The sequence below is a fragment of the Rhagoletis zephyria genome, unplaced genomic scaffold (genome assembly GCF_001687245.7).
Source record: "Rhagoletis zephyria isolate East Lansing unplaced genomic scaffold, Rhagoletis_zephyria_1.1 Rzeph_scaffold_00263, whole genome shotgun sequence".
Lineage (NCBI taxonomy): Eukaryota > Metazoa > Arthropoda > Insecta > Diptera > Tephritidae > Rhagoletis > Rhagoletis zephyria.
Genome location: NW_016157347.1, coordinates 1 through 25,234, shown reverse-complemented (window position 1 = coordinate 25,234; position 25,234 = coordinate 1). Strand labels below are relative to the sequence as shown.

Here is a 25,234-nt window from a genome sequence, read left to right as displayed (position 1 = left end):
TCTTAATGAAATGAAAACTCTTATTTGACATTTAGACACAAAATTTAAATTTTTATGTATTTCATTTCTATTTTTCGTGTATCTTTTATCATTTTCGTTAATTTAGTTTCATTTTTTCGCTAACAGTTTTGCTTACAAATATGTAAATACATACATACATAAAGGGGAGGTACTTACTTATAACAAAAAAAAAAAAAAAAAAAATTTAATAAAAACAATTCAGCAATTAGGAAAAGCTTAACTCTATACTTATGTATTTATGTACAAAAAGTTTTTTACAATATTAAAAGTTAAATTATTTACGTATTGTGTGTTGGAAAGAGTTTTGGGCAATCGCAAGGGCATTAAATTATGACAAGAGAAGTGTAGTTAACAATAATAAATAACTTATAAAGAGCTGTATTTGTGTGAATATGAATGTATCTACATAAAGAAGTGTCTACTATACATTCATACACCCTTAATTAACTGCAATAATTTGGCTTCAACGCTGGTGCCTTCAAAGGCAACAAAAAATATATATATCGTGTTAAATATAAATATATGTATATATTTATATATGTGTGCGTAACGTACATATCGAGCCCTAACCGCCAAAATAACGTAAGCGAATTTTTTTTTTTCAAAATTTTCTTTTTGATGCAGAAATGCATCCAGATGCTCTAGGAATTTTTCTGAATCAAAAAGAAAATTAAAAAAAAAAATTTCACTTACGTATTTTGGCGGTTAAGGCTCGATATAAAGGTATTTTTCACTCGATATTAAAACATTTTTGGAGTCATATGCTTGTATTAAATATTAAATATAACGTAATTATCAATGGCTTTTTTTTCATAATTTAATTTCATAGGCAAATTTGGAGTAACGATAAAAATAGTTTTCTCAACTTTTCATCAAATTCAACATTCTTTATGATAAATCTCTTATTCGTCAATCAACATTTTATATAAATTGTTTTCTTTGTGGTGTTTAGTATATATACACACATATATATACACACAGGAAACTAACAGCAACTATACATACATATATTCAGCTATATTGATTACATCATGTACATACATACATACTTATATATGTAAGTAAATAAGGAAAATGTTAATCTTTTCATTGCGCTATGAAATAGCTAACTTTTTAGAGTTTTCCCATAAAAACTAATTAAAAACTTAACTGTTATTTAACGCTACATAAACATACAATACATATGTATGTATGAGTTAATTTTTGTGAATAAGTATATATGTATACGAATGTCTACAATCTTTATTTGCTTTGGGCAAAGTTCATTTCATTCGCTGCTCTGCGACTTATTTTCTTCTAAATAAATTTTTCTTTAATTATAAAAATATACATACATACATTACGGTTAGCTAAAAGGAATTTCCACATTTTTGTTTTACTAAGTACTACATACATACATACATAGATATAAATATTTAAATATCTCCTAATTGCATTAGTAAATATCATTGTGAAATACTAGACTGTTTTGCTATTAGATATTTTATAAAATTTATAGGACTTAAATTATATTTAGTTAAGAAATGTACAAAAAATGATTTTTATTTTCGCTGATCGTACAAATATAAAAAATTCTTTTTGGCTTTTAGTAAAAAAAAAAAAAAACGTTTCATGTAAGCATATTTTTGTTCTGTCTCAGTTTGTGGCATAGATTGGCTAGTAGTGGTGCTTCGTTGGAAGAATTATGGGTACTTCTGTCAGATAAATATATATGCTTATGTATACATATGTATTTTTAAGTTTCTTGACGGTTTTTTTTTAGCTAATGTTGTATATAAAATTTTACTGGTATTATTATATGCGGATTTTCTACTTGAAACTGTATGGTTAAAACAAAAAATTAATGTTAAAAAGAGTTCAAACATAATATTAATATCTAGTTCTGCGCGGGCTCAGCTACAAATTTTGAAGTTTATCATGGACAAAATAGTCAAAAAAAAAACAAAATAAAAATTAATTCGAGCATAGAGAATTTTGGCTCTTAAAATAATTCAGTTCATTTCACCCACTTAAAATTTGGAAGTTAATTATTTTCCAGCGTTTCTCATTCTTAGGCAACAATATTGAGGTTGTTCATACTGGCCTGGTTATCAGGTTATGTGGTTATATTTTTTATTCAGCTTAAAACAATAAAATACACTAAATAATAACCTGATAATCAAGCAAGTGTGAACAACCTCATTATTTTTAGAATCAAATCATATTTTTAATGCTTCCTTTAGATTAAAATTCCGGGCATTTTTCAATACATTAACATTTTTTTCAATGTCTAAAATCTATGCAATTGCATTGTTGTTCGATTTTTGTATTAAGTGTTTCGCTAAGACACCGAAAGCCACATAGATACATACATACATACGTTGGACGAGAACATACATACACACTAAAGTTACACATCTACATCTACATTTAGTTGGATGCTATGATTTTGTTCACTGTATGTACAGTGGCGGTCAAAATTAGATGAATGGTGTTTCGTTTTTTAATATTTACAATGTTTTCCAAGATACATTTTTTTATTAGTTTTATTTTAATACAAAATATGGTCCATTCTTTAACAAAAACCATATAAATCACACTTTAAAACTTTACATAGAATTTAGAAAAATCCCAAAATTTTGTATCTAAATTTCGAGCTTTTTAACCAAAATTTTTATAAATTTTTTGTGCATGCACTTAACAGGCCTATAAAATTTTAGTAAAATAAGAGTAAGCTTTGAGCGGCTAAAAATAAATTTTTAATAACTTTTTTTGCTGACGGCTTATGCGGTTTATTCCATATAAATAGCGAAATTTAGGAAAACTGGCGTTCACTTTTTTTAGTTAATGCGATATTTAGCCGCTCAAAACTTGCATTTATTTTACTAAGATTGTATAAGGCTGTTAACAGCATACCCAACATTTTTTTTTAAAATTCTGGTTAAAAGGCTCGAAATTTAGATAAAAGTTTTCGGAATTTTTATAAAGTTTAAAAGTGTGATTTATATGGTTTTTTTAAAGCATGGACCATATTTTTGTAAAAAAAATATCACGATAAATTTATCGTGAAAAACTTTGTAAATATTAAAACGAAACACCATTCATTCATTTTTGACCGCCACTGTATACACATATGGTACAGAGGCTCAAAAAAGTTTTCACAAGTTGATTTTTCTTTAAATATTCACAGTTTCTTAAGCTAACTATTTTTGTTTTGGTTTAGGATAATATTTTTCATGCTTTAATCAAAGCCATATTAAACAAAGTTTCAAATTTAAAACAAAAATTTTAACTTGCAAAAAATTATGAAAATTAAAAAAAACACATTATGTGAACACTTGTTTGAGTCACTATAAGTAGTAATGAATTTTAGTTCGCATGTTAACGACTGATTGCATAGGGCCTTTAGAAATTAAAGTTACGAATGCCTTTATCTCCAGACCAGCTACCAGTTTCACCATAAACATATCTACAGTACGCTTATAAATACATATACTTGCATATATTCGTATGATTGTATGTATGAATATACATGCATATATTCTCCAACAAAGCACTAATTGCTTCTAGATATATCTATTTATTTTTGTAAGTATTTTTGCACTCTTTCCACACCCATCAATCCCACACTCCACATTTTATCATGCAGATTTATACCCTCTCTATTTTCCCCCCTATCACAATTTAGTTGCCTATACACTCCAGCGAACCAAATAACTAAATTTGATCTATCCTTAAATGCAATTTTGAAACCTTTTTGCACTCCCCATACTCGTAGCAGTGTAAGTCCCCGGACCCACGTACAACAACATTTCGACTCGCTGTTAGCCAGAAATCGTAAGCGTTGGCGTTTCATTTCGTTTTCTACTCTAACTTATCCTTCGCGATCATCCTTCGTCTGGCTCTCGGGTACATCCGGTTGTTTCAAACTAATACTCTTAGCCTCTACACGTTCCCTCTGACTATCGAATGTCGCCAAATATGTAGTCATTCCACATCACAGCACTTGATTTTCGACGAAAATAATCTTTTCCTTTTCCCAGTCACAGCTAACTGCAAGTGTTTTGTTTCTAAGTTCCTTCTTTGTTCGTGGAGAGCGCGCTCTCTTCTCGCACAGCCACTTCACCGGCTTCCGCTAATGTTTCGTTCGCAGTTTCTAGTTTGTCCGGCGCTTCCTCTACTTTTTTATCCTCCCCTCCATCTCCTTTGCGCACTGTATACAGATATACCTCCATGTGATCCTTGCCCTTCACATAAACGCTGCCACGTGGCTCGAACACGTACTTATCCTCCAAAAAAGGCAAGCACTCCTTACCCACCTGTATGCGGTTGGGCACACCTGTAGAGTCCATACGCGATGCCACATTAACCGCATCGCCCCAGATGTCGTAATGCAATTTACTCGTGCCGATTACACCGGCCGTCACATCACCGATGTTCATCCCGATACGTAGTATGAGGTTAAATTCGAGCAGGTCCTTGTTAAAAGCGTCCACCACCTCTTGCATAGCTATGGCGAACTCCATCAATGCATGTATGTGCTCGTTCTTATCACCACGATGTGAGGGGTCTAGCCCGCTGGCTGCCATGAAAGTGGAACCGATTGTCTTTATCTTCTCCACGCTGCGGAATTCGGGTCGAGAGAGTAACTCATCGAAGTCGCCTATCAATTCGTTCAGCACACGCAGGTACTCCTTGCCGCCGAGATAGCTTTCGTCGTACATTTCGTTGAAGTTCACAATAGACGCGAATATGATGGCGACATTGTGATGATTTTCAGAGTATTTCGCGGTATTCTTTAGATGTTCGGCTACGTGTTTTGGTATGATATTATGCAGCAACATATCCGCCTGATTTTTCATGTTTTGCACGCGTATCTTGTCCTGATTGGCCACAGCATTGCCGTAGAAGGTCAGGCGATAGCCGATCTCGAACTCGCGGTTCAAAAACCAAACTAGCACTAATATGAGTAGAAGATCTAAGTAAATCTCCACATGGTAGTCCTGGAACCATTTGATCTCCTCGATGAGGTAATTGCCACTCTCGGTGCCGGGGAAAGGCAAGCGTGTTGCATTTTGCGCTACAGCCGCTGCTTCTGCAGCATCCGTGCGATTCGAGTAGACCGTCAATTGACTCACCGCAATGCCAACGAAGCACATGGCCGCCATGAGTGCCAAGGTGTTACGCATCCAACAGTTCAACTGTGTAAAGTTGCAGAAATGTACGATGCATACGAAGATTAGGAAGCCATAGTGATACTCGAAAGCTTCGAGCAGGTTAAGATCGAGCAGAAGGAAGTTCGCAATTATCAATATTACCGGCATGGCCATGAGTATGGCCAAGCAAATGTGCCACGGGTACCAGCTGGAGATGGCTTCGAATATGCGGTCCGCACACGATTCCGTGTCGTTGATTTTTGTGCGCGCCTGTGTGTGCCGACGACACATTTGTCGCGTGAACAAGAACAGTGCAAAAATCTGTATGGCTGTGAAGACAGTGAAGAGAGAGACCCACAGACGAAAGCTGGGCGTGACGGTGTTTGGCGTCATAAGAAAAAGTGATATCGAAATGCACAGGTACACTGCAATACCAATGAAGATATCGATGTATGTGTTATAGCGTGGCGTCGCCAATGTCGGTGGACCTTCAGTCTCGTTCTCGTTGCCAAAGCGATGAGCTTTGGAGCGAAAGTCGCGTTCCATTTGCCTGGACTTGAAGTACAAACTGAAGCGTTTGAGCGGCGGCTTCACCAGGTAGCTTCGTTGAGATTTAGCGTTGTCACGAACGCAACGTATTAACTGTAGATCGGACTGTTTGCGCAGCTGCTGTAGACAGGCAGCTAATGGGTCGGCTACTTGTGGCGCGGGCTGTGGTATCGGTGGGAGTGGCACGTGGGGCAAGGTGGTGGCGTCGCCAATGTTTGAAATGCTAGACGTTGAGCTGGTAAAGTAGCCGGAGACACGGTGTTGACTAATTGCGGATTGATTGAGCGCGTATATTTGGTGTTGTATTGAGGAGCGTCGCGAATTGCTCTTGATGCCTGAATCTTTGCGTGAGGTGGCCGACGCACATATGCTAAGCCCATCTGGCCAAATACTCGAGTTGCGAGAGTGCGCAGATTGGTGATTGGCTGTCGCTGTGAGTGCGCAGGGAAATGGTACCCCGCTGACGATTAGCGGCTGCGTGGCGGGCATATCTTTGCTTTTTTCTGCCGTCGCAGTAGTGAGGGTGGAAGCACGCGGACGTGGTACCGGTGAAGTCTCCGACTTGCCACTACGTCCACATTGGGATCGGTAGCTGCCCGAACGACCGAAGGGTGAAATATCGCTGCGTGATTGACTGATGTAGGAACGAATATCAATGATATCGTCGAACATTGAGAACTGACCTGGTGAGCAGCAGCTGCCATCCGGGGAACGCACAAAGTTGTGCGAAATGCCCGTAGAGGTGGCGGCGTGCTGCAGCATTGGCTTTTGCGGGATTTCCAGGGTGTTTGAGGTTAGTGAGGGCTTGGATGATTCAACCACCACCGACAGCTGGTGATAACCATTCGGCTCGATGAACGCGACTGTCTCATCGCTATTTGCTGCCGCAGACTTGAGGCTCGTCCCGCCATTACCAACATCAGCGCAAGACGATTTGTCGGTGTGTTTGACGATGCCCTCGATTTTTTTGAAAAAGCGCGGTACCTTACAAACTTTTAATTTAATTTTTGTGCGTCCGGTTTCCTCCGCCGAGTGCGCTTTGTGTGCGCTGCCATTTGTTACGTGAAGTCCGTTACAACAGCCATCATTTACTTTATCCGCTTCGTCAGCGGAATCCAAGCTGCCGGGTAGACTCTTTGTGGTGATAATGATCTTTGGTCGCTCGCGAATCACAACTACTGGTGGCGCGCCTAATGCATCGGCATGTACTACCCCTCGTTCTATGTCGCGTTCACGGCTCTGAGACTTCTTGCGCAGCTTCATACTGAGCGAGGTGAGACGCGGACGCATCGATAGTATGGGCGAGGGGTTGAGGGAAGAGGACAGTTGACCAACAGGCGAAGCGGGTGGCACATTCGGTTGAATGACCGAGATGTTGGTAGCACTCAGCGAGAGTGGCGTAGGTTGCCCCGGTATGCCCGGCAGTTGTAGGCGGCTACCGCTATAGTTGCCTGGTATGCTGGGACTCAGACTGTTTGCGCGCGACACATCTTTCCGCCGACCGACCACAAAGTAGGTGCGATGACCTGCAGAAAAAGAGATATATAGTATGTAAGTAAATAATTAATTGTCAATTGAGTAGATGGTACCAAAAACCTCTTCGCCCTCTTCCAGTAGATAAGCGTCGCCTAAGAAATTGGAGGTTTCTTCGGAGATATGCACTTGCTCAGGCTTGCCAGATGACTCCATTCTGCAATAAGAAGAAAAAGGTGAGAAGCTTTCTGTAGGAGTTTTCTCTGCCATAACTGCTTACTTATTCGCTAAGGATACATCGTTGCTCCAGACGTCGAACTTCACCCGTCGAGTGCCCACTATTCCGCACAGTACGGTACCGGTGTGCACGCCGACGCGCATTTTGACACCCTCATGACGCTGTGCATCAAAGCAGCGCATAGCATCGATCATGCCCAGACCCATTTCGACACAGCAGATAGCGTGGTCTGCTCGCGGCTCCGGACATCCTGACACGCAGTAGTAGCAGTCACCTAGAGTAGAGATTTTCTCGCAGCCATTGAGTGTACAAAGATCGTCGAACCGCTCGAAAAGGTCGTTGAGTATCTCCACCAGCTGCTCAGCCGTCTTCGTGGAGGACATTTTGGTGAAACCAACAATATCTGCGAACAAAATGCTCACATTGTCCATGCTGTGCATGTGGAATGGACGAAATAGTGTCTGTAAGTCGTTGGATGTGCGCGGCCGCACATAGTGGGAATCTGGATCCACTACGCCATCTTTGGTATCAATGCCGGCGGCTCCGCCCTCGTTGAGTAGCATGTCGGCAACTTTCGGCGGCATTACCGAGTGTATCATTTTCTCCTTAAGTTGCTTCTCCATCTCTAGTTGGCGACGTACCAGCAAATTTTGGCCGACCTTCATAAACATGCCGCGCATGCGCACCACGTTCATGATCAGCACGTGAACGCCCACCAGATGAACGCAAATGTGCAGTAAGATGCGCAGCAGCATAATCTTATTATTACACTCAGTTGCGGCGCCATGTGTCGCACTATTGCCCACCACTATATGCGAAGCTACTTCGAAGAGTGCCGAGTATGCGACGGCAATGAAAGCACTCATCCATAGTGGCATCGGCAGCGCAGTATAAATGAGCAGTACAATTGAGACGCAAATGGAGAAGTGCCCAAGCGGACTGAAGGCGCGTCCCGTGAAAATGACAAAGGCCAAGGAGGAGGCGCACAGCACAATGGCCGTGAGCGCAGATATGAAAGTACGATAGGCGCGATACATGTCCCAGTGCGTGAAAGACATTGCGGCGATTATGATGAGCGAAAGCATTGAGAAGGAACTGGATATTGGACGCCAATAATTTTCAGAGCCGCCATCGATCAGAAAGTACAGGAACCACGAGAGGGAGCAAAGTAAGATGTAGGAGAGCGCAAATCTGTTGAAGAGATAGAAAGGGCACGACTTATGTATTATTTTCGAAACGTTTTAGATAGTATCAGAGAGATTAATACGGTACATTTACTAGTGGTAAGCTAAAATGAAAATACGGACCATAAACTCACACAAATTAATTTTTATTGGGTATAGTTCTCGAACTACGTCTAACTTGCTTATCTGTCTGTGAATTACACAGAAGAGCAAGTAGTGAACACCAATATCTTCAGCAAACTCAAACGTCACACTGTTGGCTAAAACACTGCTTCCTCGTTAAACAACAGTTCGCCAATGTGGGCGCATATTTACGAGTAATTAAGTGTCTTAATATCCTTACATTGCCGGCATTTTTTTGTTTTGCTGTATATATTAAGCGCTGTGTCCGCTGGCCAACTGTCATTTGCGATTGCTGCCGCAATGTCGAATAATTTGCCACTTGCGAGAGACGCGCAAGGAAAATAGCAAAAAACAAAGCTGGTAATAAGTAGGGGTATGAGGCAGAGGAAAACATATTTTTGTATGTCTTACGAAAGGCGAGCATCAGTGAAGTATTGAGTGAGAATGTTTGTGTCGAGTTGGCGTCGCATTTATTTCCAACTTAATGACGATTTCGTGCCACGTAATTAAAATCAATTTAATGCGGATGAGAGACATGGAGCGCACAGAAGACACTTAGGCAAACACGTAAAAGTGAAAATGAACGGCATGAATTGCTGGTAAAACAGTCCTTAAAGACCGCACGTATAGTATTTTTTGCGGTTACATTCGATGAAGGTGGTTCCCTCCTTCTGTTTAGTGATCATTGATTTAATCAATGAGGTTGATTTTATTAGGTTGCAGAAAGTGCGTGTTACAAAAAAAAAGAAAACGGATATTGATAACGTGTATTATAACCTCAATTAAATTTATACGTCGCCATTAAATAGCCTACTTTTGTTGCATGAACTGTTCCTTTAATCGATATACCAGTTTAAATATTTACAGCAAGCTGCTATCAGGGCATACCCGGAGCGATGCGCACATGTCCGACGATGGCGCAGGAAATAGTCCTCGAACTTGAGCTCCTTCATATAACCATAAATCAAAGAATTCTGCTTAGCTTCGCTAGGGAGAGATTTGGGAAAGGTAAGGTCATATGTACGAGGAGTATGGTCCTCCATCCTGCAAGCTCTATTCCCTAGAGATGACATAGGTACAGCCATAGCCCTTGAGAAGAAATTTGAAATAGATATATGCAGCGAAGCAACCTGGGCCGTCTACGACGTGGAGAGACTACTCCAGGATAGCACGCTGCACTACTACAAGGACGGCTCGAAAACTCGAGAAGGAATAGGGGCTGGAATATTTGGACCCAGGACCAAGATCTCTGCTTCTATGGTAAAATATCCGATATATTAGCAGAGGGCACAGAAACGAAAGCGACAGCGGGGCGGCACCCAAGGCGCTACTATCTTATGAGTTACAAATCGATGTTAGTCCTTGGATGAATTGAGAAGCTTAACTCCTTTGGCCAGTTAGCGAGGACGAGCGGCGGACTTTCTCGCAAGAGATGCCCCAGTTATCACTCCAGTTTACCCCTATTCCTTACTGGGAATAGGACCCAATATTTTAAGGGAGGAGCTTAGGAGGAATATAAGCTGGCATAGCTCGTTGGGAATGCGTCGGGTGAATAGGTTACTGGGCGAAGGGGGAGGGATTAACAATAGAAGATTCCAAAAGTTTATTAACCTCTCAAATAAGAGGCTTAAAATATTAACTGGTATCCTTTAAGGACACTTCGGACTAAGAGGACATCTGCATAAGTAGGCGATATGGTCGAATGGTCTTCGCCGGTTCTGCGACTTGACCATAGAGGCACCGGTACTTATACAAATCGAGTGTGACGCAGTCTGCAAAAGAAGTGGAAGAAGTTTAGGCTAAACGTGGCCACAGATTGAACAAATCCACTCCCAACGTCCGAAAGAGCTATTGAACTTTCTGAGGAACCTAGATCTATGTAGAAGAAGTATTGCGATGAGTAAAGGGTATAAAGGATGCCCAGATCGTGAAGCACTCCCCTTTTTTAATAGCTTCCTATCTTTCAAGGCCGTAACTCTTCACACTTTTGCCNTTTGTTGCCAAAAATGGAAGAACTGAACTTGGTTGACATGTGGTTTCAACAAGATGGCGCTACATGCCACACAGCTCGCGATTCTATGGCCATTTTGAGGGAAAACTTCGGAGAACAATTCATCTCAAGAAATGGACCGGTAAGTTGGCCACCAAGATCATGCGATTTGACGCCTTTAGACTATTTTTTGTGGGGCTACGTCAAGTCTAAAGTCTACAGAAATAAGCCAGCAACTATTCCAGCTTTGGAAGACAACATTTCCGAAGAAATTCGGGCTATTCCGGCCGAAATGCTCGAAAAAGTTGCCCAAAATTGGACTTTCCGAATGGACCACCTAAGACGCAGCCGCGGTCAACATTTAAATGAAAATATCTTCAAAAAGTAAATGTCATGGACCAATCTAACGTTTCAAATAAAGAACCGATGAAATTTTGCAAATTTTATGCGTTTTTTTTAAAAAAAAAGTTATCAAGCTCTTAAAAAATCACCCGTTACTAAGCCACCCTGTCAATGCACCCACAATGAAATTAAGAGTTGCAGCTTAGTGAGCTTAAGAAGATCACCTGACTGGCTTCGGTTCATCCATAGTAAGAAAAACCTTGCAGTCCTTGTTTTTACTCTACGTTCGCTGAGCCGAATCGAGTTTATCCAAGAGTAGTCCGCATATAGTCTAGGGTACTTTTACCGGTTAGTGCATATGCAATGCAATTCCCTGCAATATAAAATGGCTCTGTATCCATATTAGTTCGAGTAGGGCAAAGACATATGAAAAAGTAAGAGAGGTCCCTGTAGAGATAACCCTGAGCGAGCCTTTGTAATTGCCGCTTGTCTATCAGATTTGATATTTATATCGCTTGCCGACATCGTCCAGTTAGGCAGCTTACCCACTGCTGCTTTGATGACAGATAACTCTGTCTGAAAGTACTGCAATGATCTGGATGCCCAACGCTAAGCCTCGTCATGTCCGCGTAAAAGTTCACTAATGCCTTTCAACTAATGCCTTCCGTCCACTCATCTCTTAAAGGAATGTGAGGGGAGCTCATCGGTGCCAGAGTAGCTACGCAGTGATACGTGTTATCAGGGCTAAAGTCGAAGTATTCTGAGGTGTCTAAATCTTGCGTTAGTTAAACACACGATGACCCTAATTGCCTGAGTGGCAAGTGCGGACAGGCGATTGCGAGGTCTCCTGGTTCTAATATTCAGTTCAATCAGGTCTCTCCAGCTTTGCCTGGAGAGGATGATTGATCTGCTTATAAGAAAAATAATCCTAAGCTTATAAACCATTTGAGTATGAGAATTTCTACTACTAATTTTCTGTTTTTGCTATCAGAAGAAAGGACTTTTTGTTGTATATTTTTATCTTTAAATAAAATGAATTTTCATACGATGACCATAAGTGTACTGTGATTACATATATGTAGCAATATGTCAATTAAGTAGGTATATGATATATATCCTCCACTATCTAGCGTTCGCTGACTACCTATTCTACATAATTATCCTTGCCACATCATTTCCTAATGTAATTTACGTAGTTATTCATTCTCCTTTGGGTGCGTGGATAATTTCTATTTGACTAATTGTCCACATCACAATTTATTGCTACTAAATAAAGCATTACTACATTAGTAGTGGAGTATTAACATACCCGAACAAATACATACATATACGCCCGTACATGGCTACGCAAAATAAATACACTCGTGGAGGTCTGCGGAAATGCTTGCGGTGAAGGATAATGCTTTGTTATTTGCGACCACAACCAAAAAAAAAAAAAAAAAAAAATAGAAAAAGGAAAACAATCAAGGCACTGTGACAATGTAGCGCATAAAGTAGCAAATAAAAAGCATGTGCGGTTATGTCAACATGTTAGGCGAGTGCAAAAAAGGACTAACGAAATTTTACACAAACAATTAGTTGAAAGCTTGTAAATAGATTAGGGATTAAATTAAAATAAGTCCTGTAGGTATTATTTGTGTTTTGTTTATATTATTTTTTATAGTATTCTCTCAACTCTCTTACTTATTTCGCTCGCTATTTTTAACTGCAACACAAAGTGATTGTACTGCACTCAAATGACAGCTGTGATTGAGCAGCATAGCAAGCAACACATTCATAACTAAATAAGTAAACAAATTTGTGTTTACACGTGGAATGGCAGGTGTGCTGTGTAGGTTGATGGCACTGCTGTTACATTGTCAACTAGGATTTGCTCACTTAACTTATTAAGTGCAGTCTACGCTGACTGTTGTTGCTATACGGTTTTTTGTTATTTATTTATTATTGCATTGTGCAGCGATAGAGAAATTTTTTACTTATGAATTTTTTTCATTTACTTCCCTTCGATATTTAGGAAAAAATATATTGTTTGAAATTTCTAAAAAAATATAACCCATAACCATTTTAAGGGCCTTTCTGATTACAAGAGAGGGCGAACGAACTCGCTTATATGAAAGTAATTTAGTTCTCCTACAAAAATGTTCTAACATGGGTACCAAAAAAAAGGATCTCATAAAAACACAATAACCTCGTTGTGTGACAACATCAAGGCGCACGCCACAAATCGGAGGAGAAGCTCGGCCAAACACTAACAAATTGTGTAAGCGCCAATCTATTATTATATTATGGTCACTAAATGTGTCAGCTATTTTATTAAGAGATCGGGACATTCCTCTGCTGCTTTAACAATCGGCGACATTTTTTTCAATGGATCAAAATCGTATAACACTGTACCAATGATGCTTTAGAAATAGAAATCACCTCAGCCTGAAAAAACGCTACAGTAATCGGGTAGGTAATCTTTCGTTTGGTGAAATTTCGACGATGTCGAACAAAGATGAGAAAAATTTGGGTGATTTGTGAGAACTATGCTCCGCAAAATCTATGGCGCTATTCGCATTGGTGGTGGGTAAAAGTGTTACTCTTAAAGGCAATTAGCTCTAATTTGCGGGATGGACTCTCAAGCCTCTACTGCTACACAAGATCGTGGAAATCTACTGAGCACTCCTGACCAGAGGTTAATTGTTATCGTCAGAAGCCTTATAATGAAATTATCAAGTGCTTACGTCGGTTTTCTTCCCTCCCAACTTTAATTTTTTTTCAACTAGGCTATCCTTGGTAACGTGCCACAGTACTTAGATGGATGATAACATCTCTCTGAGTCGTGCCCTTACCGGCAATTTTATTTTTATTGAGATATCGAGTCTTGTCGCCCGAAATTTTTTCACCCGCCCGTAGGGAATACGCATAAGGGAAAAGGGAAGAGTGCCCGATAGTGATAAGTCTGAGCATCTATCTTCGCTGTTATTAGCCAAGCCAAAAGCAATTTTCGCAAAAGAAGTTATCATGTTGCAAACACCGAGTTGGTCTAGAGATGAGAAGGCAGCTTTCGGATTAACATTGTTGAAGACTCCTTCGATATCAAGGAATACTGTGATCTAGCTTTTACCTCTCAAGGAGTCAACTCAATTAGCTGGAATGATGCCATTGTAACTTGTGTGATGAGAAGCTGCGAATAACCCCCTTTCGATCCTATTCTCAGTCATAATAAGTAAATGGAAAATGGCCATAATAGAAATGTACCGCAAGTATGTACATTAGATTGGTCAAAACAAAAATATTTCTTGCGGATTTTTTTCATATAACAATTGCAATTTCTAAAAATCGGCGTTGATTCTTTTAAACTTTCTTTGCAAACGGTCTTGCGCGTTTTCTTCTATAAGAAGTTCATGTTTGTATGCAAAATAGTGCAAAATGCCGTCACCAACAAAAAAAAAAAAAATAAAAATTGCAGCCGCTTAAAACCTGAACTTATTATACTAAAATTATTAAATTTATAAATTTGCTAATTAAAAAGTTTCTAAAGAATCAGATTGAAAATTTTTAATGAAAATTTTGAAATTTTTATAAGCTTTGTATTAAGTTTGAAAGTTTGATTTATATAGTTATGGATACAGCATGAACCATATTTTTATGAAAAAATAATGAGAACATTTTTACTTTAAAAAGCTTGGAAATATTAAACAAAAATCACCCTGTACCCATCACTGCTCCCCACTGTATATTCGAAAAAATTAAACCTCAATAAAGACGACTAAAAATTATCGAAAGACTAAACAAATCCACGAGCAGTGATTATTTGTTATTGAAAAGATTTTCGTTTAATCATAGATATCAACTACTGTACATATCGTCGCCCTTATGCCAAAACCATGCATGTGTAAAAATGAAAATTTTGGGAAATCAAGTTTGAAAGTGTTTTTTTTAAGAGACTTAATTCTATATTTATGCAATTAAAATTGTAAAATATGTGGTTTTCGTATACGCAAGGTATTTTGGGTTTTGGTATAAGATAGAACATCCAAAGTTTAATCAAGTTAGCCCCATAACCCAAAACTGATAAATTTGCACATTCATGATTCTGGCATAAGGGTAACGATTTGTAATAGAGATCTAAAGAGAAATGTTCTTAGTAAAAATCTTAAAACGAACCAAATTTCAAAATAAGTATTCGTTCTGGCTTTGTTTTCTAATGTTCCAAATTATTTTTGTAGCTGCTATTAAAAGAGTATCTTAAACGACTTAATGGCTAGTTAACGTTAAAATATTGTTTGGGAACTCAATGAAATTTTGATTTAAAGGACGAACGGCCTATGTCGACTTACACTAATTTAACTGACGGGCATAGATATTTTAAATATCTAGTCAAAATGCGACGTATTTAACTCCGTTAAATCTACATACATATAGTAAAGCTGATGAAACACTTCTTTGAATGATCGATTAAACTCATAGCAGGTCATTAACATAAATATAATGGAGTAGTGTCACGCAATATTTCACAAGCAGTTCACCACTGATTCAATCGTATAACCATTGCCCAAGAGAATACACAGCCCAGCCACTTAGATATATCTCTACAAATATCGTATACATACATACATACATACATGCTATAGTTGTTTATATAACTAAATTTGTATTCTCATAATAATTGCTCATGTGAGCAATAAATATTAAACATTTGCTTTGTTAAGTGCTCAGCAGAGTGATGTGGGAATGCTCAATAAATCGAACGGCATTAATAAATAAACACATGCGTGCGCAACGATTTCGAGGACGGCCCACAAATGCCATTTGAATTGTTAATATTAACTGGATTAAACATTAAAAAGCATATCTTTCGGGGGGCGGAGGATGAAGCAAATAGCACACCCTATTCCCGAAAATGCAGCAAGTACTAAGGACACAATATAGTAAGCGCCAAATTGTGGTGATAAAAATGTGCTTTTTAACTTAACAAAATGAAATTTATATTAAGTTCAAATATCGCGTAGCTAAAAAGTGCGCTTAATTCAACTGTGGAAAGTTAAAAGTTCAAAACAGCATAAATAAAATATGTATGCAGTTCTCATGGGTCAGTATCTGTGTGTGTAGGTGAGCGCCCATTTCGTTTTGTTATACGTGTATGAATTTACACCTAAAGGATAACGCACTCATTTTGCCTGTTTTATTATTCTATTTTACTTTAGGGAATTAGTAAACCAGTGTAAACTACTGTGTTATACGATGATTACAAGAAAGGTCAGTCATCTTCATTATTACTTTATAAAGGTATATAAATTTCAACTTGGAATAAAGGTAAGCATTTACACATACATACATACGTTCCTGCATACATTCGCACTGACATTTTGGAGTGTAGCTTTATTGTATGACGAAATGCGTAGATTAAAAAAAGCGGCTGACATTTTTGAAAGAAATCTGCTAAAATTTAAGCGAGTATTATGTTTGCTTTCAACTCGCCGTTACATACATACTTGTGTGAACAAAGTAATTAAAAAAGTATTTATGTACTTCCACGCTGCGGTAATAGAAATAAATAAAATCACGTATACGCCCTGGTTTCCTAGTGCACCCAACGTGGTAAATAGAGTCATTAAAAGTGGTGAGATCCGTGCAATGCGGTAGTTACGTATGTATGTATGTAGCTCGGAATGCTACACGATTTCAGACATCTTCGATTAAAAGACGCAGCATGGTGTTGGCTACTATCGTATTTTAGGTGCACCGGAATTTTGATGAAAGTTAAATCTTACTTACTTGTACTATACTTGTACATAAATCTTTAAGGGAAAATTCTGAAAAATTTCTCTTGTGGCCTTTTATGAACTGTATGATGCAACTTAGTTCATGATACTTTTCTGTTGAAAACGACATAACTTTTTATATTTAAAAGCTGAAGATATTTTGGTTCATCTCAAAACACAATTTTGGTGATCAATAAGAATTCTGGGCATATTTTTGAGATAATTTTCATCATTTAAGGCACAAGCATAATTTTTCTCTAATTTCAAAACTGAATAATATTATTTTGTTATTTAAAAGCTGGACATAAATATATATTTTTTTTTATATTTATCAATAAAAAATATCGCCGGCAAAATGTAGACCAAGATTGCATAGTAAAACGTGGGCTAAAAAACTTGACGCTAAAAACTGGAAACACGTAAGAGATTAATTTAACGAAAAATTTATATATATAGTAATAAGAAGTAATAAATATGTCTCTAAAAACTAAATGAAAAAAATAGGCTTCTTGTTAAAACCGTATAATCGAAAAATCAAAAGAAAATTAAATTAAAAAAGAACAAAATTATTTAAATAAAAAAGGAAATAAAATAAGTTTATAAATATCAAATAAAATGAAAAAATATTTATCTCTAAAACAATTAAATAAAAAAATTATAAGCAAATTAAATAAAAAATAAAAGTAAAAAATTAAAAAGTAAGTTTCTAAAAATGAACGGTAATTTAAAAAACTATATTTTACATGTTTTTAAATTCTAATAGGTTTATCCGATCTTGCATCCTTTAGTGCAAATAAAAATAATTTATATTAGAATTTAAAAACACAACTACGAACCGATCGGAACCAAAAAAAAACAATTATATTTTTCTTTTAAAACAATAAAATCAAAAAATTTAAATAAAGTGAAAAAAGATTAAATTAAAGAACTAGTGATTTGCTCACTTGGCCTTTACGATTGTCTCCATTTGGAACATGCTTGAGTGCTTTCTGTCAAAAGAGCTTTTCACCGCGAAAGTTGGCAGGGAAGCTTTCTTTGTAAGACTTTCCCGTTCAGAATAAACAAAATCTTTCAATTCAAAATTGCCTACTGTCTTTTAATTGTCTTACAAACGTAAGTTTGATCAAACTTGTGGGTACACCACGTCTGAGTAACATTATTTCCTGGTAATACATACAGAACACGACCAAACGATGGCACTTCAACATTTTGAACATTTTTGACTATTTATCTTTTATTTGTTTAATATACATTATTTTTGTATAAAAGTATTGCTCTTTATCCAACAAATACCGTATAAACCTAAATTTCAGACTGTGCACAAAAATTATGAAAATTCCATAAACTTTTCATTCCAATTGCAAGTATTTTAATTTTAATTTCTAGAATAATTTCTGGTATGCAGTTTTATAGCTTATTAGATTCTAGTACAATGAAGTGCAAGTTTGAAATTTCTCAAAATCGCGTTGATTTTTGAAATTTTTTTTTGCTGCCAGATAAAAAATCATCACAAATCAATGCGATTTTTTAGAAACTTCTAACTTGCACTTTTTATACACGATTTTAATAAGCTACAAAACTGTATACAAAAATTAATTTAGAAATTCGAATTAAAATACTTGGAATTGGGACACAAAATTTGTGGAATTTTTGCACAAAGTTGGAAATAGGGACTTTTATGGTTTTTTGTCGCCGGCTGGATGTATTCAATTCATTTCCTGTCTACCTGAGAGACAGCACACTTCGTTATTTTAATCATTATAATTTTCGGATCAAAACGGCATATCATTTATCTGTTATGGAATTACATATTTCGACCTTAAGTGCCAGACTGACTGTTCTCTTACACAAGCGACAAAAAAGAGCATTGCGATTGAGTTGACTATTTCTGTTTTGATGACTTTGAGAAAAATTAGTTGCATGCTGTTGTCATAACGCCTTTATGTATGCTACAATTATGTAATTTACCATTTTCCATGGGTGCTTAGCGTGGCAATGATTTTAATTTTCTGCGTTAATGAGCGTGAATTTATAAATTAACGCATACATGATTCCGTTCTACCAGGAAAGCCACCCTCTTGCTGCCGATGCTATGAAATGCTAAATTTCAAACGCGTAATTAAGTTTGTGAAACCGTCGGTATCCTGGTTACATTAGTTACGCAGCTGTGTTGAAAGTAATTGAGCAATGAAGTTAAATATTCCACAGCATAATTGCGTAGCAATGCAGATAAGTGACATCGGTTGTGACACATTTTAAAAGCCAACAACGAAAATTTGTCAGTTAAATGTAGGGTAAAAAACTACAATATATAAAAAAAAACAAAAAAAACTGCATCAGCGGTGAACTTTATTTTCAAAAAGCCTCACTGCTGGTTCTACTCCTTCCCGTACACACGGCTACACTGAAGTGAATTCAAAACCAATTTACCCATATGCAGTTGGCAATCACTTCCATTGCCATGCTCACTCACACATCCACAAATTCAATAAACCAATAATTCACCAAGCCAACAATCGCAATGCCATATTCCAAATCCTACCTACGGCAAGTTTTCTTTTCTTTCCTCACTCACTCACCTATATCTCATGCGTATGTGCGGAAATACGCTAGTCTGAAATTGTCCCTCCAGTACAGCTGAATCGAATTTCGGATCCAGCCATGATTTGGATGCGGCCCGTTCGAATGCTACCGGCAACATGACGCTGCAGCAAGAATGCCGTCGTCCTGTCTGACTTAGGTACGTTTGTATGTGTGGCGCTAACGCAATTTGTATATCGTCGGTGGAATTGCTGCGACTATCGTTGACTAGAACGCCGGGAGGCATGGCGGTGAAGCTGACCGACGGACGACGTGACTGCAAAGAGATGGAGAGGTAAAAAAAAGTGAAAGAGAAAATTTAGTAGTAGAAATGTCATTTGAGAAAAACAATAAAATGGAAAACAATTTAGGTATTTACAAGTGTAGGCACTTCAGTTGAAATGCGCATAAGGGAAAGCGCCACCGAAGGGAATTGAACAAAAAAGTAGTTAAAATACAAATAATTTTCATTGTAGCACTGACGCCTGCAGCCGTAACGAAACTAAACATCGTCTAACGGCTTACTTTACTAACGAAACTTAAATTAAACTTAATTGTGCAACGTAGTGGAAATGTGATTACGTCGAATTCGCTGTCTGCATGCGTCTGAATGGCATAGTGATTGTCCTAGCAGTGGGGTGCCGCAGGCATTGGCAGGTGGGCTAAAATGCCATGTTACACTCGCTTATACATACATGAATTGGTGTACGTGTGTGTGAATAAGAATGTTGGCATTGCTGGTTAATTGTGTTAGACGATGTGGAATCGCTGCTGGAAGTGTGGATATGTGGTAGCTGACTTTCTCCCAATCGCTTGCTATCAGAGTCAATTCCTCCTACTTTTGAATATAATGTATACAAGCAATTAATTTGAAGCGTAATCAAAGTGTGGCGCGACAAAGAGTAGTCGGTAGAAATTTGGCAAGTACTGGATTATTTTTTTTTTAGGCGTGGATGAGACAATTTACTTCGGGTTTTATTTGCGCCTAGTGTAGCGAATATTGAGCTGGAATCGATTTGGATATGCTGGATAATAAGCATTTGAAACAAGTTATTGATCTTAAGTTTACCGTTTCAGGTTGGGTATTGTTTGTGAAGAGTCGAACTCTGTTTATAAAAACTCACAATTCGATATTGGTTGCTCCAGGAATCTGCTGACCGAATGTAAGCACATCTATACGCTGGGCGCTACTAACAATATTTAACTGTGATCTCCAGTAATTTTTAAGGGGATTTGCCTAAAGACTAGATTACATTTTGGCTATGGAAATAAAAAGAAATTTCTTTTATTTGAGCAGGGTACTAACAACATAGACACCGCCACCAGAAGGCACATCGTTTTTTATGAGAAACCCTCGGAGGTTCGCCATTGCTAGCAGAGGTAAAGGGAAGTATCGAAGTAAAATAACTGGGTGTAACTATTGACGATTGGACGTTGTGGCTTCTTGCTACCGCTCCGTAGGACCAGGATTCGATCTCGGGTCCGGTCGCCTCTTGGCTGGAAATGGCGATTGAAATTCTGTCATGAAAAGGCTTCTCATAAAATCCACTAGCCATTTGGAGGCGGCCTAAAACCGTATGTGAGAACAAAGCAAAAGCCAGATCATTTGTATTATTCATATGTTACCCATCTCTCGTGAAGAAAACGGATGTCAAATCTTTACAGTTTAACGAACCCCAAGGCTGCACTGCACGGGTATCACCGACGCGGTGAGGGCTTCTCCCGTCGCCGTCCTCGAGGTGCTATTAAGCATGCCGCCATTGCACTTCGCCATTAAGAAAGAAGCCTTCAAAAAGAAATCGTACATCGTAAACTGCGGAGAGACGATGAAATCTGGCATATCGACTGCTCCAGGCGTCGGTGAAGATGCTTATTGAGTACTTCCCAGAGGACCCCCATCCACGGGAATGGGGAAGCGCAACTCTATCTCCCAGGCTGGGGTCTACCCTACAGAACTATGTTTGAGGCAATACGCAAAGTGGTGAACATACAAACCTGTCTGAAACTATTCGGCCATCCATCTGTAAAGAGGATCTTTTTCAATTTTGCTAGTGGTCAGGAATAAGTATTTTGACTGTAAAATTTCGAGAATGGGCTGGAAGCACCTTCATTGGTTCATTATGGATGATTGGAGATTGGTGATATTAACCATTTGAGAAACTCTTAATTAGTCCTTATAAAGTAAAGAGTTGCAATATACTAAAGCTTGTTAAACAAAATGCATAAATAGATTGCAATTTGTTAATTTTTCGACACAAATTGTGTCTTAACCAAGTTTCAGTTGCCGAAGATGTTAGCATAAAATTTTACATAGAAACTCTACATATACGCAAGAAAATTTACATCAAGAAATCCTCATACAACATACCGTTTTTTTACTTCTGATTCCATTTTAGTTGCTTACATAAAATAAGAAAAAAAACTGCAGTCACTATTTTTTCGGATGGCTTTTGCACCTAAACCGCAGTTTAATGACTGCTATTACAAGCCAGATAGCCACTGACGAGCGAAAAATGCTACTCCAAATGCCGGTGGCCATTTTTGTTAGTTGCTCTTTAGCACGTGGCACACTTGAGAGCTGAGAGCTTTTTCCTTCCTTCCTTCCTTCCTGCACTCCGTATGACACAGGCAGCAGCAGTAAAAAATCACAAACACAAAAAAAAAAAAAAAAAAGTGACGCCGAAGGCATGCCGCAGTACACTTCACAAAATATGTGGCATTAAATTCACTTTCACTCGTGCTGCTTTAGCTAACCTTCATTCTATGAGTTTTTTTTTTTGTTTTTCATTCTACTTTTCGCGTCCTTGCATGACAAGCTCTTTAATGGTTAACGGTGCTATGTTTGTAAGTGATTATGGCTGCTAACAGTAAAATACCTGCAGGTAAATTTTAATGTTTTACTATATTTCTTTTTTTTCGCTCTCCCTCTCTCTTCTAAATATTCTTCAAGCCAGCCTTGCATCGCCTTTAACTAAAACGCCCTGTAAAGCATTGCTTTCGGAGTCCCTTCCACAACGCCCAGCCAGCCTTAAGCCTTTAAAGCAACAATTCAACATTTATTGTTATTAAATTTCACTGTTGATGCAGCTATTTTTGCCATACTGCCATACACGGTTTGCATTTTTAATGGCTGTAATTAATTTTCATATTCCACAGCGACTTGAATGGTTGGTGTCCATTGTTCGAGAATCGAGTACTGCTGCTGTGCATGTTTTGGTGCAAGAGTGGTATGTATGTATGTTGTATGTATTGTTGTTGTGCATTAGTAGGAATATTTGTGTTGTTGTGCGCATTCCTTTGCATATTGTCGACTGCAACGCCTGGGAAAATTGTTGGATTAGTGCAGAGGAATTTAATTAAAATTGCGATAGCTTTGTATTGCCTTTTGTATGCAATTGTTTATGTAAGTCTAAGCAATTTTTGTGTGATAAATGGCGGTGGCGTATGAGTAACATTCACTTACGGAGCCTAAGGGTAGACACAAAGGGGATATTAATGTTTGCGGTACTATTTTGCTTGAAAGCGGTGATACTAGGCAGTTCTTTTAAAAACGAAGAAAGGAACTCTGCTACCACTGACACCACCGATATGGACCGATATGGACCAACAGTTGCAATGGCCGATTAAGCAAAGCACATTTACTATCATTTCCTGTTTAAAACTTATTTAATTTTGTTTACCTTAATTTAATTTCCTTTGAATTATACGATTTTTTTAAATAAATATTGTACAAATTCTGAGCGCAAAGATGTAAATTTACCTTATTCGTAAGCACATACGTATACGCTTATTATTGCCAGTATACAATATGAATATCCATATATAATTTATGCGCCTAAAAGTTGAATCAAATTAAACTGAAAGTTGTGATAAACTAAAAAAAAAATTTTCAAGTCAGTTGCCAAAAAAAGCAAAAAATTTTGCAAAATAATCTTTTCTGTTAGGATATCTTGAGAAACGTACCTACTAAAAACGTTTAGCCAAGAAATCTGAAAAACATACATAATCTCTGAGCTTAAAAGTCTCAATACGACCATTTTTTTACCGAAATACGGCCTGTCAAAAAACACCGAAAAATTAAAATTTGTTTGCTTTTTTAATCATCTTGAGTTGTGGATTATCTGCCTATATTGATGCCATGCCAACATATATGTATGTTCTTTACTATCGAAACTAGATGATTTTTTGTGAAACCCCACGTACAACTTGTGAACCTCTATTCTTTTATCATGCCAACGTAGACCCCCGCCAAGTCCCCCGTGGGCCCCTGGGGGTCCAACTGGACCACTTTGGGAATCACTGATATACATATGTACATACATACATATATTGTACAATGCCACTGCGAGCATTTATATATATTTTTTAATATGTATCATTTAATTTTTAGAAACTTATTTGAAGTTTTTATTTGTTTTTTTTTTCTTTTTTAATGTAATTTTCTTTTAATTTTCATATTTTATTGTTTAAAACCGAAAAATATTTTTTTTTTTGGAAATTAATTTAATTTTTGGAAACCTTTTTTATTTATATTATTTGTGAGTATTTATGTAGAGGCCTTGTTTAGGCAATTGGCCAACGTACTTCTTCAGGTGTTTTTCAGTTTTTAAAAAAATTAATATTTTGGTTAGAAATATTTATGTACATACGTTTATGAATACCTTCAAAGCTCCTTTCCTAAAATAACCAAATTATTTAGTGCATTTAAATAAGCGAGTAAGTGTGATAAGATTGGCGAGATTATTCAAGAGAAAGACGAGAAACAACTGTTTTGCTTTATTGGTCTCAGGTAAATAGCTTAGGCTTAGGAGAAGCGAACGTTTCGCTTTTTTTTTCTCTCCACTGGCTAACTCCGCTGACTAATTGCGTTATTAAATTTACTGCAATTCTTTAAATTTAAACATTTAAATTGAGTAATTAAAATTTCTCGCTCCCCCAAAAATATACCATACCAAGCTTTAATTCGGCTCACCCTTTTCCGACCCGACCCCTACATAAATTACTCTACTTGTTGCCAAAGAAAAAGCAAATTGTCTTCAAACTCATCAAAGCAGATTCTTTTAATTTGTGTGCCTTTTTGCTCGAGCGTCAGCTTGAATGTCAAATAAAACTAATTACGTGCTCCCGCTGACAGTTCAAAGTCAACAACAACAACAACAACAACAACAACAACAACCTCTACCGCCCACGCTCTCGCCCACAAAGGAGCAGAGGAATAAAAAATCGTACCGCGCACAAATCAAATCGCAGCAACGCAAACAAAAACGCTAAACGGAAAGGGTGGTGAACAACTGGAAGGGTAAAGGTACGCAAAATTGAGATATCTAATTGAGCCAATTAGCAACTTGTTGCACTGCCATCAACTGTTGCAACTGGGCGCTTTTTCGCCCAACATCGCATAGTTGTTTCCTCTGTACGCTGTGATGTATTTTTTGTGCTTTGGCTTTGGTTTAGATTTTCCATTACCAAACACACACACACGCACTCCCCTGTTAGCGTACGCTTCAAATGACATCAATTAGCGGTTTTGCATTCGCGTTGGTTAGTTAGTATGCAGACGAACTTAGAAGCAATCATCTGTTGGTTGGACATGTGATTCTGTTGTAGCTCGACTCGGCCACTTGAACGCATGTGAATGATTCATAAAAGATTGGCGGAGGGTGTGAATGTGCATGTGGGTATGCAAGTATGTGTGGGTTGCTGCATGGGCAACTGTGCGCGCTTGCTTACAGAGATCCGTTTACAAGACTGTACTGTAAAGTGGAAGGTAGGTGGACGGACGACATTTGGCACAACCAATGTCTTAAGCAGGGATCACACGATTTGTACATTTGTACACAAAATGCCAA

At 37.7% G+C, this 25,234-nt stretch overlaps 1 protein-coding gene across 1 annotated transcript; it reads right to left on the bottom strand.

The window, feature by feature from the left end:
* Window positions 1-3,575: 3,575 nt before the first annotated feature.
* On the bottom strand, window positions 3,576-19,665 carry Ac13E (Adenylyl cyclase 13E). The gene is made up of 4 exons (XM_017609876.1): window positions 19,385-19,665; window positions 7,459-8,607; window positions 7,295-7,395; window positions 3,576-7,231 (listed from the first exon to the last, which is right to left on the bottom strand). Exons 1-4 carry the CDS (start codon window positions 19,630-19,632, stop codon window positions 4,071-4,073), a joined length of 4,659 nt encoding a protein of 1,552 aa, XP_017465365.1. The 5' UTR covers window positions 19,633-19,665; the 3' UTR covers window positions 3,576-4,070.
* Window positions 19,666-25,234: the final 5,569 nt, after the last annotated feature.